Source organism: Zootoca vivipara, chromosome 3 (assembly GCF_965207765.1).
Source record: "Zootoca vivipara chromosome 3, rZooViv2.hap1.1, whole genome shotgun sequence".
NCBI lineage: Eukaryota > Metazoa > Chordata > Lepidosauria > Squamata > Lacertidae > Zootoca > Zootoca vivipara.
This window is the reverse complement of record NC_142586.1, coordinates 77,028,588-77,045,654: the sequence shown is the minus strand read 5'-3', so window position 1 is coordinate 77,045,654 and position 17,067 is coordinate 77,028,588. Positions and strand designations below refer to the sequence as shown.

Here is a 17,067-nt window from a genome sequence, read left to right as displayed (position 1 = left end):
ATCAGTCTGAATAGGTCCAATCTGATTCAGTCTTCAGCCAGATCTGGTGTACAACTCTACTAAATATGTGAGCTGTGTTTACATTTTTATCAACTGGCATTTTGTATGAGATAATGGTTGCTAGTTGCTGTTGACATACTAGCACTAATTACAATGCCCACCCCACCCCCTTTAAATGAATTTTATTTTGAAATCATACAGGCAACAAAAATACAATGCAACCAGATCACTAAAGGGAAAGGAAACTGATTACAGGCTTTAGTGTAGCTTCACTAAGCTTGTGGGACAGTAAAAGTAAAATAGCCTAAGGAGAATATCATTAACTATTGAATGTGTATGCTGAATCATAATCAGGACAAACTTTGATTAGAATACGATTGGAAGCTTGGGCTTCCATATAACAGGTAAACAAACCATGGTGCCATAATAGCTTTTAAAAAACTGAATATTTTTGATGCACTTGCTGAGTATGTTTGTACATAACCATGGTCTTTCACATCCACTGTTGCTTGTGAGGTACATTGCACTATACACCACTTTCAGGTGTGTACAATTGGTGTACAATTGGTTAAGAAGACCTTTATGCAGAAATCCAGGGGTAGGTAATCCAAAATAAACATTTTCTGTTAAGAAAAGAGTGAGATGGATCCAGAGCTGCATAAGTAGCTATTCACTCACACAACAGGTTTTTTGTCTTCCCTCCTCACTTCAGCTCCTTGGACCCACAACCCTCTTTTTCAAATTGCTTCTCCAGAGGTAGTAAGTGTTCACTTTCTCTTTAATCTTTTTGACTCCAACCACTCGTAGACAACACTCCATCATTCATTAAAGTGTTATCCCAAGTTACAAGTGGAGGAAGGGAGGGAGCAGCCCTAAAACAATATTGTATCATTCCCTCATCTTTTCCTTACAGCTTTGAACGGTTGCTTCTTCCAGTGACCTGTAGGTGTTCCTATATTGCAAAAATTGGGATAGGTCTATATATGATACCCTGCATCACACGTCTTTCCAGTATTAAACATACTAGTATGGGTAAAGAGGGAACAGTTTGCAGAGTTTTACAAAACAGTAATGCCATTCAAGCTTCTGGTCTCTCTAGCTCAGGCATAGGCAACCTTGGCTCTCCAGATGTTTTGGAACCACAACTCCCATGATCCCTGACCACTGGCCCTGTTAGCTAGGGATCATGGGAGTTGTAGTTCCAAAACATCTGGAGAGTCAAGGTTGCCTATGCCTGCTCTAGCTTGACCATCCTGCTTGCTTCCACATCTCCAGAGCAAGGTGAAAGAAGAGCGGTATTGCTCTAGTGGGGTGGAAGAGGGGATGGAATCCTATCCCTTTCCCCATTTAGTCCTAGTATGATTTATTTTGCCCTGCATTGTGCACTATTGTGGGACAGGGGCGGGGGCACTCAGAAGTGAATATACGGTAGTCCTTGTAAGTTCCCTGGAAATATGCATAGGGGATAGAAGTGATCTAAGTACACCTCCCGTTGCTTTTTACTCCTGCCTTTCTGGGACAAAGAAGCCATGATCATTTTGTTTGGGGGGGGGGAGGGAGAAGACGCCTTTTGTAACACTGATTAACTTCTGCCTGTGCTTTGCAGTTGCAGCTCTGAAAGATATGTATCCCCCCACTTTGATACTATTTACCTTCAAGCTTTTCTATCTCTAAAATCAAGTTTCAGAAGTGTTCAAAGCAGTTCAGATCATATTTAAAATTGAAACAATATCCATATAGTATAAGAAGTCGTCTTTAGTACTTTTGTGGGAGGCAGTCTTGAAAGGTTATTCCATCTTGTTGTTCGGTGTGTGTGTGTTTTTTTTAAAAAAAACACAGCTTGGCTGAAAGAATTTATCAAACTCCCATAAATGAAGGTTTAGTTTTGTCTTTCTTCTTTGCAGAAAAACTTTTCCAAACAGACTGTGATTCAGCATCAGTTTTTGGATGATAATCCTCAGCAATGTCTATAATTTAAACATAAAATCATTATTGGCCCTGCTGCTTGAATTCAGAGGGAATTAATGAATTCAAAACCTGTTGATAATTGGCTGGCAGCTTCTAACACTTCCATCCCACATACCCCAGTCACATAAAAAAGCATATACCAGACGCTTCATGTAACTATTCCTCAGCAATGTGCCTTTTTCTGAAGGCTCTGTAGATCACATTAAAAAACAAAAACAATGTGCCCTGCTATGGCTGTTGCATTTTTTGTTTCTCATTCTAGCCTTTGACTCATCCGATCTGTGTGTTAACTCTTCCTCCTCCACATCCACTTGATTGGTTATTCTGAACTGATAAATCATTATTTAATCGCAGCCCAATGGTGGAAGAAGAACTACAAAGCTTGGACTATTAAACCATTGCTGATCTTAACCTAGAGACATTGAAACAGTAACAGTTGTATCGAGCACTGTTGCAGAAAATGAATTTAGTTGCCCACCAGTTCAAATATAAAGCCACATGATTGCTTGGAACACCTCTGCAGAGCTAAAAAAGAGCTTTGGCTTGACTTCCCCCTTTGTGTGGCACCCATCCCCACTCCTGGTGCCATATTATACTACTTGGTCCTGTAGTTTAAGGCCCTGCTTCTTGTGAGAAGCAGGTCCAAAACTCCCATGGGTTCACAGAAGCGTTAGAGTTCTTTGAATTCAGACCTGTATATTCTCAGAGGATGACAAGCACTGCATACTTCAGAGAAGTTTATCCTTCTGGAAAGGGCAAAGAAGGATATTTTAATCTGTAGGCCATTGTTGGGCAGAAGGGCATTCTGCCAAAATACCAGCGTTGGGATTATCTCATAGTAGACTGCTAATCCATGAGCTAATAACTTTACCTGATACGCAGAGCTTGCAGGACTGAAGGTCTTTTTCTTTTTTCTTTTTTGGCACTAATTTCAATTGCGTATGTATTTTTAAAATATTGAAACTTTTTTTTTCATTTTAAGAAATAAAGCCCTGCAAATTGCTGGTTAAATGCTTGTTAACGTTTAATGCAAGGGTTAATTTTCATGAAAACTGTTGGGCTAAACCTCTCGCTATATTCTTGCATTTACTCTCCTGCTCTAGGTGGGGAACAGTACGATTAGCTCCCTTCCAAGCTGTGATGAAGGCATGCAATGCACATCAACATTTATATAAATATGTCTAACAGTGAAGGATTTTTTTTTTTAAGCCAGCCTAATGGCTACCTTCCACATTTATTTCTTAAAAAGGAAGATACTACTGTGCTTTGCTTCTGTGTAAGGTCAAAAGCTTCTGTTGGCCTTTTTATTGCAAAAAAAGTATACGACAGTGAATGTGCAAATCAATACATAAAGTTATTTTTTATAAGATTGAAGAGCTTTCCTAACCTAAAACATAGGTTGTGTATGTTATCTGGCTAAGAATTTACCCACCTGATTTGTAAAATGGCAATGTGAATGATTCTCTGTATGTTGTTGTTGTACTCCAGTCACTGACTTTCTTCTTGGTCCTCTGGTAGTGAATATATTGCTTCAGAACTAAATAGTCATAGCCATGCTGAAGTACAGTTTCATGTTTTACTGGGACTGTCTGCATTTTTCTATAAAGGCTTTATGAAAAAGATAAAACAAATCAGTAATCTTGTGTTGACACCCAGCTTGGTAAAACATGAGCTGCCTGTAAGAGTAGCCAAATATCTAAATACTTATTCTAATATCCTATTGAAATGGACCATTCAGTTTTAATCCAGCTATAGTCTAATAGGCATTAGCAGCATGGCAGCTTACAGCCGGACTCATAATAAGCTATTGTTTGTTCCAACTGAATATCGGGTTCTTGAGATAGTGCAAATGAGGCTGTGCACTTTGCACTTACAGCAGAGTAAACTGCATTGATTTTATTCTGTTGTGGAAGCTTACTGTAACATATAATAAATAGCTTTCAATACTAGCTGGAGGTTTTTTTTTGTTTTGTTTTTTAAATTAAGTATCCTCGTGAGAAACCTTTACTTATGTATCAAGAATTACATGAGAGTACAAAAGGCCCGCATTTATACTCGAAAGTATTAACAGTAACTAATGGAGAGTCATGTAGGGCTAATGCACATTCAAACCAGAATTGTTCTGGTTGGGAGGGGGAACCCTATGCTTTAACCACTAGTCCACATTTCCTCTCTTCGAGGATTCATTTTTCTTTTTAAGATAGGGTGACAAATTGGCTAGATGAGTCAAATAGACCAAGCTTTACAATCCCTTTTCAAGATCCCCAAACTTTCATCTCTCCTCCTTTAGCACTCTGGTAGTTAGTTTGTGTGTGCATTAAATTTCTTTTGTGTGTCAGTGTGTGTTCCTCAACTCCAGGGTCAAATCCCCATTCAGGTGATGCTAACTAATTCCAAGTATTCTGTGAACACTTTTGAGGAATTTACATTCAGACTCCTCTAGATGTGTGAAGTGACTCTATTTATGCCAAATTAACGGCTTAGGACTTTCCGAGTGCTTACTTCAAATACACTTTCTCTTTGCGTGGAAAGCAAAGACATTATTATGTTATTGAATTTATAGCCTAACCTCCCTCCCAAAGGAGCCCAAGGCCACAAACAGATACACAATTTAGAAACAAAACATTCTAGTACGGGTTAGAAAACATTCTAAATAAAAGCAGCCATAGTTGAAAACATTATTCCATCCAGCAATTGCCAGGAATGGTATTCTTCAGCCACCAAATGCCTGGATAAAGAAAGACTGTTTTCGAATTCTTTCTGAAAGTTTATGACGATGGAAGCAGGTGCACTACAATATGGAGGGCTTTCAGCAAGTGAGAAAACCACTACTGAAAAGATTGTCACGGGTCAATAAATAATAACAACCAGGCAGCCAACATGGTGGCCTCTAAATGTTGGACTGTTGCTTGCGTCATCTTGATCTAGTGGTTGTGCTGGCAAGCTATTCCCATCCACATCACCATTCTGTGGTGTGCACATGCATGACACCCCCAGGTAATAATGGGGTTCTTGAGTATTTTAATAAGGTGTTCCAGTCGCCTGAGAGCCGAATGGTGGGAGTAACAAAGGCTCTATCAATGTTGACCTTTTCAACGTCTGATAAATGGGAAGAGTGCAAGACAGGCAGGGGGAAAGCTTTTGTGTCTCCTACATGTCACAATTAATTTCTAATGTTAAGGCAGTAAAGGGCCATATGCAGAACCGTCTCGGTGTGCAGTTGCTGCCAACTTCTCATACCTTAATTAATTAGAACACCACCTAAGGGGTGAGCAGCTGTTCAAAATACATTTCATACCTTCTCTCATTTTCAGGAGGATATTCATAATGGACCCTTGCCGTTTGCCCTGGATAGAAACCAGTGACATCCTTTCCCTGATGTAGAATATACCTAGAAAAAGCAAGGAAAAATCATTATTGGGATTCAGTATTCAAATTCTGTGCTGAGATTTGCTGCCTGAAACTCTATAAATCTCTACAAATAATTATTCGTGAACTATTTAAATATGTCACACAACTAGCATTTGTTGTCTTCCGTAGCTGTGTTTGTTAGTATATTGTAAAGTTCTGTGTAGGACAATTGCAAATTTCTCAAGTTCCTTGTAGATGCACTTTTCTGATTGTTATATACAAGATTAAATGTTTTCATTTTTTTTACATTAATTAATTGGGCCTGGAGTTTTTTTATTAATTTTTTCTCCAGATTACCAGGTGATAGTACAGGGATTATCAAAGTACATGAAATGCAAATTTTAATGTTTAGATGTTCTCAAATATAATTCTTGAGCCTTTATAATAAGGATTTGTCAGACAGGCTTGAACTTGCTTGGTTAGTGTAATGTTTTGTGACATCCTGAACCTGTTTTTGAAGGAACTGGGCTTTGTTTTTGATACTTTACCCTGGAGGCATTTGTGGTGATGTATCTACAAATTGTCGCAGTCTTATTGCTGTGCCTGACATTTTAACCCCTGGAAAAAAAGAGTATAGAACATTAATGTCTCTTGTTACTAATTCAGTATTTATTCAAAATGTAAAGTCACAGTTACAAGTATACTTGGAAATCTGTTGGAAGAACTATTTGGGTTAGGTAAATTAATATTCTGAGTGAAAATCAACATCTTTCCCAGAAACTCACCTTCTAAAACTGTACTTTTACTGAAAACTCTTTTGTGGAGGTAGGTTAGACGGTGGTCTTATTTCACAAACCTAGAAATAAATGCATAAATAAGCATAAATGCAATATATGATCAACTGACATCATACTTCACCAGTTAACCACCAGTTTTTAAAAGTACAGAATAGCTTTACCCATTCCAATTGCTTAGCACTGGGGGGGGGGCACCGACCTCATGAAGGGGCTTTGAAGAACACTCCTGCAACTAGCTCTGGCCCCTAGACAGTAAAACATATTTTGTCCATGCCCTCTGAGTGACACATGATTGACATGAGGGGAGCCTGTACCCATAAAATCCATAGGGTCCCTTCAGTCTGGTGCCAATGATATCAGCTGGTGCATGCCTGTAGGGCAAGGATAGCCAACATGTGGCTTCAATATGTTATCAGTCTACAACTCCCATCATCCCCAGCTCACATGGTCAATGAACTGGAATGATGGGAGTTGAGTCCAACAGCATCTGCTGGGCAACACATTGACTATTCCTTATTTAGAGGATGGAGCTAGTCTGGTATTTTCTCAGAAGCCCCTTCACCTGTTTTGTACCCACATGTGAAGACTGAAGATAATTTTTGATAAACATTCATCTCTAAGTTGTACCTGTTCTTTATAAAACAAGTAGAAAGAGACTACATTTTGCCCAAGTTTCAAATTGCTGTCTGTTTCAATGGTACACATTTGGCTGGTTTTGACATTTCTGCCAGTATCCAAGCCCTGACCGCTTTCTTCCTGTAGGAACATTTGAAACATGCCACTGTTATTCTATGCTAGGTGCTGTATCTTAGTACAAGAGGGGAAAATCTCCTGATCTGTCTCAAGGCCAGATTTTTTGGATCCCAGCCATTATTTTAAGAGATGGCCAGCTGCCTTATATGTTTCTAAAAAGATCTAGAGTTTATAGACCTTGGAATTGGATGAATTACTAGAACCATTTACTTTATATCTTAACATATCAGTAACAAGCTTTCACTTGGAAGAATGAGTCATGGCTGGCTTGTACAAATGTTGACTCACTAGCATTTGGAAAATATTATAGATTATGCTGTCTGTCAACTGCACCAGCGAATTATGTTTTGGCCATACCACAGCAGCTTCCAGACAGGCAAATGTTTAAACCTCTGTGTCTAGGATGAATCAGAGGCCAAGTTGTAGAAAATTCTAGGTCTCTGTCCTAAGTAAATAAAAGCTCTTCCTATGTTGGCTCTAAATAACAGATGACATAATATTGCTGTTCCATCTTTCACAAACAGAGTCCCAGTTGAAAACTAAATAATGTGACATTTTGGTTCTTAATATGCACCTTAACTGTTGTGTGGAGTGCAGTCATTGGTCAGAGTAGAACTTCCCAAACTGGATGCATGGTAGAGGGAGAAAGTTATTTTGTTGGTTCTCCTTCCCAAATGCCTCCCAAAAAGCAGCATTGGAAATTTGGTGGCCCTAAGACAGAATGGGAAGTGACAATGGGGCAGTGGTGTAGTGTGGTATGGGCAAAAATGGGCTTCTCCCCTTTCCACACATGGAGTAGAAACCTCCACTGGGTCCAACATACTTCCACGAGCAGAAGGAGCCCTTCCATTTGTGGAACAGCAGGTCTGAATCCAACCCATAGTCTACAAAATATTTTCAAGTTTTGTTATTTCAGTCATCCTTGGAACATGTAGCAGGATGGTGTTTAAAAGTGACAACTCCAATCAAACACAGACACAGTGTGAGCTGTTGAGATCTGCTGTTATATTTACCAACATTTTCATGTTCCTGACAGCCAGTTATGCTCAACAGTTGCCTTCATAATTGTCAGTGATGCCATGAGAGCTTTCATTTCCCCTTCATGCCACACATCAACATTTTCTGATTTAGCTTTTACCCGTTTCCTGTAAATTCTAGAAGAAGAACTTGTTGATTTACATGCTCTCTAGTCAAGTGTCATTTTTGGTGTGACACTTCTATGCACCGATAACGATTTTGTACAAGTAAATGTCATGCTATACAAATTAAGAGATCATAAAAGTCATATGTGGGTATTTATACACAAATGATGGGTTGAAACCTTTGCAGATTTTACCCAAAAGTTCTTGGTGCACTTCATAAAATCTTGAAATGATGTCCACTTGCTTGGTCAACATACTCCTTTTTTTAAACTAGTGCATTCCATCACTTAGGAGTATATATAACTCTTAGGAGCATTGTCTGAGAAATAATTTGTGCCACACCTCTCTCTCTCTCTCTCTCTCTCTCTCTCTCTCTCTCTCTCTCTCTCTCTCTCTGTGTGTGTGTGTGTGTGTGTGTGTGCATGTACATGTACATGTACATGTTTGTGAGTGTAATGATTGGGTTTTTGCTGTCTTATTTGTTGGTTTTTAATTATTACATTGTTTTCAGTATGTTCTTGTAAGCCACAAGAAAATGTTTGTTTATGGCTATATTAATGTAACCTAGTGTTACTTGAGCAGGCTTCACCTCCCCTTTCAACCCTCTGCGAACCCCCACCCCCCAAGAAAGCACGCTTCTCTGAGGGTCTCCCAATCCTCTGGAAGGTGGAAGCACTAGGCTGTTCTGCTCATGTAAGGACAGCACTAGATACAATTTTTAAAAAATCAGGGCAGGTTTCACAGAAATTATATTTCTCTCGCTAGCTATTCAACCCATTATATATTGCTATAGAGGTGGAATGGATTAAATGGGGTCACAGAACTGTGCCATTGGCTTGCCATCTTTTCTTATAAGCCCTCCAATTAACTTTTTGATCTAAATAAAGTTCTGTTCTCTATCACAACCAGAGTTATCTGCTTCTTTGGGTGGTTTCTTTTTTTGGGGGGGGGGATTAGTTCCATAATGAAGTTATTTTTACCACACTTATCTGCCGGACTCAATTATGACTCATGGTCATTGGAGTGAGCTATTTTGTAAGGGCACAGGCAAAATATTGCCCATAGTAGCCAGCTTGCTTGAATTCAAAAGCAGCCATTTGATAGATCTCTGGACTTTGCAGTGTGCATCAGCAGAACCTTGGGTTAATGCTCTGCTCACCAAACAATCCATTTGTAATGGTCTGCATTTCCTTTTGGTTCCAGTGCTTATTTGAGATATCAGTAATGAATACCAGTGCCCATAGTCTTCAATGATACCTTGAAATCATTGTATCTTGTGACTATAATTTTAAAAAGTTTTGACTTGAAAAGGTTCCAATTTCAAGCTATTGCAATAAAAAAAAATCCATGGGACAAAATATCTCTGACGATATTGAGGCTGCATTCTGGGAACTGCAGGTAAATCCAAAATCATGCATAGCCAGAGCGGCCCCACCAGGGCCGGCTCTAGGTAGAGTCCCGGTGGCGCAGGGCCGGTAGGCAGGGCGCTGCACAGCGAAGCCGCGCGGAAGCCATGCTGCGCCCTGCGAGGGCGGGGGCGCCGGAGCAATCTCCGCCCCTCAGCGCCAGGGCGCGCGACCTGCTCGAGACTGCCCTGGGCCCCACAACCACCCCCATGTGACCATCCCTACCATTCCAGAGCAGAAACAGACCTTGGCTTACGTGCAAGCAAAGGTGCCAACTTGAATAAAATACGGTGGGGGGGAGTGGAGTTGATCACATCAAGTTGTATCTAGTGCAGAGTTCTAGATCAGCTGTACTTCTCCCCCCTCCCCATGCTGATTTTGAAGGTTCACAGGGGAGGGGGAGTGCAGGGCAGAATTTTGGTCCACTTGGACAAGTCTCTTGTGACGGAAGAACAGGAAGGTTGTGTCGTTTCACTTATGAAAGAGGAAGGAAAATGCGTCACTGGTGCACTTCTTGGCAGAGTTTGCAGTGTGGAGAGAAGCAATTTAAGAGGATGTCAGAAACCAAATAATTCAGGTTGGCTCTGTGATACAAGACCATTTGTTCCAGAATAACAATTCTTGCTGATGCAGCATTCGCTTCTAATGTGCAACTGCTGGAAAGAACGAATACAAACGTAGCTTCTCAAACTTAGTTTGTGGGAGAGGATTAAATTTTTCATGAAGATAATATGTATTAAATTTTGTACTGGGACTCAGCCCTGACACCTTGTTTTCAATGCCAGGGCTTAATCATGAGATACATGAAAAGGGAAAAAAAACCTCCCTTGAATAAGCTGAGCACATTTTTATGACCACTGAGGAAGTGCAGAATCCCAGCACATTAGCAACTAAAGGATCTGCAGATCAGAAAGTGCTGTTTCCAGACTGACTTGAGAGCCTGGCATCACTTTATTTTTCTTAAGCACTAAAAGTCCATACGGTACAATTTAATAATATGTCTAGATGCAGGACACAAGTAATCTTCTAAAGTGACATTTCCTCGTTCTACAAGGTTGTGTATGGATAGACTCTCTTACCTCTCTGCCCTATAGTTTTGGAAATGAATTTTTAACTGTGGGTCATTTCAACACGCTTGAAGCTGAAAGATGCGAAAACGCTGGTGTAAACCACCCACCTCTGCAGGATGATGAAAGAAAATTGCATCCTTGCCTGAGGCCATGAACTCAAGGTCTGTGTAGCATTGTGATGCAAGTGCTATTGTGATGCAGTAGATACAATCAGTTAAGAAGTGCTGGGAAGAAGTCAGAGTCAGCACAGCTGCAATTTATTCAGAAACGTTCATGTTAGGAAAAGCTAGATATGGGATCAGTATGACATAGTGAATAGTACATCGTGAGCCTAGGGCTTGCTGATCAGAAGGTCGGCGGTTCGAATCCCTGTGACGGGGTGAGTTCCCGTTGCTTGGTCCCAGCTCCTGCCAACCTAGCAGTTCAAAAGCACGCCAAAGTGCAAGTAGATAAATAAGTACCGCTCCGGTGGGAAGGTAAACGGCGTTTCTGTGCACTGCTCTAGTTCGCCAGAAGCGGCTTTGTCATGCTGGCCACATGACCTGGAAGCTGTACGCCGGCTCCCTCGGCCAATAATGCGAGATGAGCGCGCAACCCCAGAGTCGGTCACGACTGGACCTAATGGTCAGGGGTCCCTTTACCTTTACCTTTAAGGGTAGGAAAATAAAATCCCCATCATCATTGACCATTGGCCATGCAGGCTTGGGCTGATGGGAGATGGAGCCCATCTGGAGGGCCATGAGTTCCCTACCACTGGCTTAAAGGATTAGGACTAAATGAGAGTAATTGTCAACTGTTTCATGCACACAAAAATAAAGAAAACAACTATCGATAATATACAGGCAAAATCATCAAAATTTAAAAACCAGTGCATAGAGAAGCTTATTTTTTGTTTTCATGTGTAGCCTGGGGCTGAAGTCAGTGCCAACCGCAGGCCACATATGAAAACAATTTAATTGAGATTTCATAGCTTCAAACAGACCACCGCCACCATTTACCTACTCTGGTTTAGTTCAGGCATAAACTGAACCTTGGTTTGCTGCTGCACGAATGAGCTATGTACCTGCACACTTCCCCCCTCTAATTCAAATAGTACAAGTGCTTGTTTTGCAATTCCTTCAAAACTACTTGTTCTCCAAAGCAAGCCTGCGAGCCATAGCTCATTTGCATGGACAGGCAGAGTCCCCCCCAAACCCCAAGTGACGCTCTGAGCGGAATAAAGACTCAAGGCAATGTGTTATGGGATTAAAATTGGCCACAACTTTATTAAGATTATCAAGTGTAGGAAGACCTTGGCTCAGGAATTGGGCGTTATCCTTCCCCAGTCCTCAGCCGGGGATCTGGGGGACTTCAGGGTTATCCAGAATGTATGGGGGTTGGGCTAGCTCTGGAGAACATATGTTCAAGCAGAGAGAGCCCGCCCCCATTTGCCGCCACTGGAGGGGGAAAGCAATGATAGCCACTCGGTGTATGGCCAATGTTCTTGACGCCGCAAAGGGGGTGAGGTCACCACCTTACACACACCCCTTTAGGAAGATAGCCAAAAGGAAACCGCCCAAGGTCTGAAACCGCCAAAGTTGTGATGTATTGTGACGGGTATAGGGCTCCGTTGAGTTGTTTATGACTCAATTAGGAGCCACTGATTATCGCCCGGCACGCTTCCTCTCCGCTTCTCTGCTTCCGTAGAACCGGGCTGGCAGTAAAACACACACAGCAGAGTTCTTCTTCTTCTCACACAGCGAAAGCTTGTATAGCCGTTGGATAAAAAGCCTCTTAAAAACACACAGAGTCCAAAGTGTTCTAATAACTACTTAAGTTTATTCTAGAGAGAAAAATAACAAACAACCTGGTGAGAGCGCAGACATCTTGCGACCGTCTCCCAGGCAGAAACGAAACCAACTGCTACATACAGAAACACTTCTGGTACATTCTGTAACATGATATTCCTCAGTGGTCAGGTGCTATACAGAACACAGTTAACCCTTTGGTTACTTGTTACTCCTCACACCCCCTCTCACCTGAACACTGGGGATAGCGGGTGTCACAGTGGCCGGAGTGGACTACTTCAGAGTAACGACGCTACGCAGCTCTGCATTTTATTCTTTTATTGGTGCTGCGTATTTACAGTGCTAAAGTCATTGCTATTTACACGGAGTGATGTGATCAGTCGGTTTCAGAACCTCCTAATGGCTTTTGGCGCGTCTTTCTCCAACACAAAAGCTTTGGCAGACCCATCCTCTTTCCCCTCCTCTTTCTGCGTAGTTCTGGCGTTGGGGGGATGGGTCTCCCTCCCTTATTCGCCCCTTCCTGTCCCGCCTGGGACCCTGGCTCCTCTACCTTGCCTGAGCCTCGGACCCGACTTCCTGCTTCCCTACTGGAATCGGAACTCTCTCTGCTTTCCCCTGTGCTCGGTGATTGGCTTGAACTCAGGAGGGGAGGGACTTCGCGATATCCCCTGTCCCTCACAGCGGGTATCCAAACTTACCCCAAAACCAACCCTTCACAGAATTCCCCATGCCGTTGGAAACTCAAGGGTTTTGTGAACCCATCTGCTAGATTCTCTTGGCTTGGACAATACCTCAACTTTACCAAGCCTACCTGTATGCTCTGACATACGTTTCGGAAGCGGATGTCTAAGTGTTTGGTTCTGGCCTTGAACTGTCCAGACTCCGCCAGTCTCAAAGATGGTTGATTGTCGCCCCAAACAGTGATGGGCTGGCTACAATCACCCCAGATTTCCTGGACCAAACATCTGTAGTACTCCAATTCAGTGCATGTCGCAGACAACGCACAGAATTCGGCTTCCGTGGAAGACATTGCTATTAGGCTTTGCCTGCGCGACCGCCAACCAATCAGGGCATTTCCAAACTTGACTACCAAACCAGTCACTGACTTCCTGTCCTCCTGATTGGCCCAATCAGCATCTGCAAAACAAGTGAGTTGTGGCTCACCTTGCGCTGACATCTCCAAACAATACTCTTTGGTCTCCTGCAAATACCTAAGCACTCTCTTAATGCCATTCCAAGCATGCACGCTAGGTTTCGATGCTTCTCTACTGAGCAAATTGACTGCAAAAGCAATATCTGGTCTGCTCGATTGTGACAAATACAACAGACTCCCTAGCGCTGACTGAAACACTTCAGGACTCTCAAACGCTACTTTGTCCTTCACTTGTGACTCTTTCACAAAGTTTGTCTCCATGGGTGTTCTGACCCCTTTACAATCAGACATTCTGAACTTCTCCAGCAAATGTTCAATCTTGCCTTTCTGACTGAGCAAAAAACTTCCATCCTCAGTTCTGTCTATCTGCACACCTAGATAAACATTCACTGCACCTAGATTCTTGAGTTTGAACCTCTTGCCTAGCTCTTTTGCAAACTTCTGCACTTGCATCTGGCTCTTTGCTAAGCAGATCAAGTCATCAACATAGACAAGCAACAGTTCCTGCTGTTCTCCTTCACCTCTGAGATACAGACAACTGTCAGCTAGACTCTTCCTGAAACCTAGGCTCTTCAAAACAGAATCAAGACATGAATTCCAATTTTTAGCGGATTGCTTCAGACCATAGATCGACTTGTGCAGCTTCCACACCTGACCTGGCACGTCACTCTCAAACCCTGGAGGAGGCAACATGTACAACTCCTCCTGGAGGTCAGAGTTCAAATAAGCGGTGTCCACATCAAAATGGTTGACCACTAGGCCTCTCTGCGCTGCAGTCGCTAAAAGCATCCTGAAAGATTCCGCTCTCGAAGTCGGACTAAAGACATCTGTGTAGTGGATTCCTTTCTTCTGAGTAAAACCTCTAGCCACTAATCTAGCCTTGTACTGAGGCTCTCCAGTCACTGTGGGTTTCAGCCTGTAGACCCACCTACAACTGACTGCTTTCTTGCCTTCTGGCAATTGTGTTAGGCTATACACACCAAGAGATTGCATGGAGTTCAACTCTTTCTCCATTGCAACTTTCCACTTACTAGCTTCCTCTACTGACAACTGTTGCACCTCTTCAAAGCTTTCAGGCTCACACACTGCTAGGGTCGCCCATACACTGACAGCTGAAAACCTTTCAGGCGGTTTACCTTTCGTGGTGCGTTTTGAACGCCTTGGTCCCACATCTTCCCCCTCTAAATCCGAACTGCTTGTCTCTGACTGTGGCTCTCTCGGACTAGCAGCACTGTCAAGAGACCTACTACGCTTTGCAGCCCCCTCTGGGCTTGCTTTGGGTGAAGTGGGTGACCTACCACGTTTGCTGTACTTCCCAGGCTTGACCTGGGGTGAAGTCGGTGCGCTTCTGACTTCTTGCTTCACTTCCCTAGGAGCTACACCACTTGGACCAGCTACCTGACCTGGATCTGGTCCTGCAGCACCTGGAACTCCAGCATCAGCTACCTGAGTTTCCTCTTCCTGGTCAAAACCTGAAGACCAGTCAAGAAGAACTTCGGGGTTAGCATGAATGCGTCTCCAGCCCTCTTGTTCACAGAACGTAGCACTCCTGCTAATGTGAACGCGGGTTTGGTCCCCCTCTGCTGGTACAAACCTCCAAGCCTTTGAGTTTGGTTCGTAACCACAGAAGATCATTTTTCTGGATCTTGATCCTCCCTTTCTGCGCTTCTGCTTTGGAATTAGAACCCAAGCCTCACACCCAAAAGTTCTGAAATAGTGCACCTTCGGAACTTTGCCATACAACATGTAGTAGGGTGTGTTGTCCACAACTGAATTAAAAGCGCGATTTGAACAATAATTCACAAATTTATAGCATTCCCCCCAAAACTTCTGGGGTAGTCCTGCATCAAACAACGTTGCCTCCACCAGTTCAGACAGCGTTCTAAATTTCCTTTCAGCTAAACCATTCTCCTGTGGACTAAAAGGAGCGGTTTTTCTGTGCCTAATTCCCTTGCTACGGAAAAACCCTTGTAGTTCTGCACTCAAAAACTCTCCCGCCCTGTCACTCTGGAAACACTGGACAGTGACGGAGAACTGTAGTTCTACTTCGGCTACCCACTCCTGTATCACTCTGGCAGCCTCCCCCTTCTCTTTCAGTGTTATGACCCAGGAAAAATGACTGAAATCATCCAGAAGACACAAAACATATTTTGAACCACCTAAACTTAACGTTGACATAGGCCCAGAAATATCCAAGTGAACTAACTGAAATGGCTTTGTGCTCTTCCTCTCAGACCTAGGATAAGAGCATCTCTTCGTCTTCGCTTTAGCACATGCGCGGCATTGCAGGTGTTTTTGACATGGCTTGAACCTGCAACCTTTGACAAAATCAGGGGCTTTTTGCACATAAGGAAAAGACATATGACAATATTTTCTGTGCCAAGCATGAATACAATCCTTATGGATAGCGCCCTCTGTGCCCTTTGGGGTATTGGCACTTTTAGCCTGAGCATCACCAGTGTTACTTCCACCTGCTTGCCCCCTCCCATCTAGGACAAACAGACCATCAGACCCAACAGTAACGCTTACCAGCTCAGCCCCATCTCTGGCAATTTTGCAAACACCATTAGCAAAACTTATTTCAAAGCCCTCACGCAATAAGCAAGACACACTTAAAAGACCATTTTCCATGCCTGGTACAACATAAACATCAAGGTTAGTGTCTAAGCATTGCATATAAAAAACACCCTTGCTTTTAATTGTTCCGGAAGAACCATCAGCAAGATGCAGGCTTTTTTCATCTTCAAGTGGCCTGCAGTTCAGGATCTGTCCTGAAGGCGGTACAAGATGATGGCTGCTGCCTGAGTCGATAATAAAAGCGAAACTGTCCTGTCCTTTGTTTCGAATCGTTGCTAAGGCAGCAGAAAGACGGCTGACAGGCTTATCTGGAGTTTTCCCACGTCCTCTGCCTCGGCGCTGCTGGCTGGTCCCACGACCACGTCCGCTGGGTTGCCTGGCACCTGGCTGAGTGACCTTGGCTGCTTCCGGAGCTGGGCAAAATCTCGCTACGTGCCCAGGCTGCTGGCACCGATAGCAAAGCCTTGTTGCGCACGCACTCACAGTGGATTCCTCAGTGCTTTTTACTGCACCCCCACTGGCTTCTCTGCGCCCATGGCCCCCCTTCTCAGCCGATTCTTTCTGGCGTCTCAGTTCCTCATCCGCCAAACGCCCAGAAACGTAAGCAATCGTGAGTTCAGCTTCAGGCATTGACTCAAATGTTAAACACAAATGTTCATAGGTGTTTCCCAAACTAGACAGCAAAATATAAACTTTTTCCTTCTCTTTGAACACAAGCTCATGCCGCTGCAGCTTATGGAATGCATCAATCACATTGGCAATGTGCTCCTTAATGGGTTGCCCTGGTCTCAGTCTCAACTCAAAGAGATGCCTCATAGCATGCAGCTTAGCTCCAGCTGTTTTTCTCTGATGGACCCTTTCCAAACTGTCCCAGGCTTCCTTGGCATTTTCAGCATTTTGCACATAGGGCAGTTGCGTAGCATCGCAGCTCATGGCAATGGCACATAGAGCCTTATTGTCTTTTCTGGTTTCTGCTGCAAACCTCTGTGCTTCAGCTGCTGAATTATCAGCGACAGGGGTTGGAGGATTTAACACACAAGTCCACAAATCCTTTCCTAGCAAC

General features: G+C 43.0%; 1 protein-coding gene across 1 annotated transcript; it reads right to left on the bottom strand.

Annotated features, from left to right (window-relative positions):
- Window positions 1-1,818: 1,818 nt before the first annotated feature.
- On the bottom strand, window positions 1,819-5,929 carry SPMIP3 (sperm microtubule inner protein 3). Its single transcript, XM_088666490.1, has 4 exons — window positions 5,868-5,929; window positions 5,267-5,359; window positions 3,401-3,576; window positions 1,819-1,967 (listed from the first exon to the last, which is right to left on the bottom strand). The coding sequence occupies exons 1-4, from the start codon at window positions 5,927-5,929 to the stop codon at window positions 1,858-1,860; spliced, it is 441 nt and encodes a 146-aa protein (XP_088522616.1). The 3' UTR covers window positions 1,819-1,857.
- Between the last annotated feature and the right edge of the window lie 11,138 nt (window positions 5,930-17,067).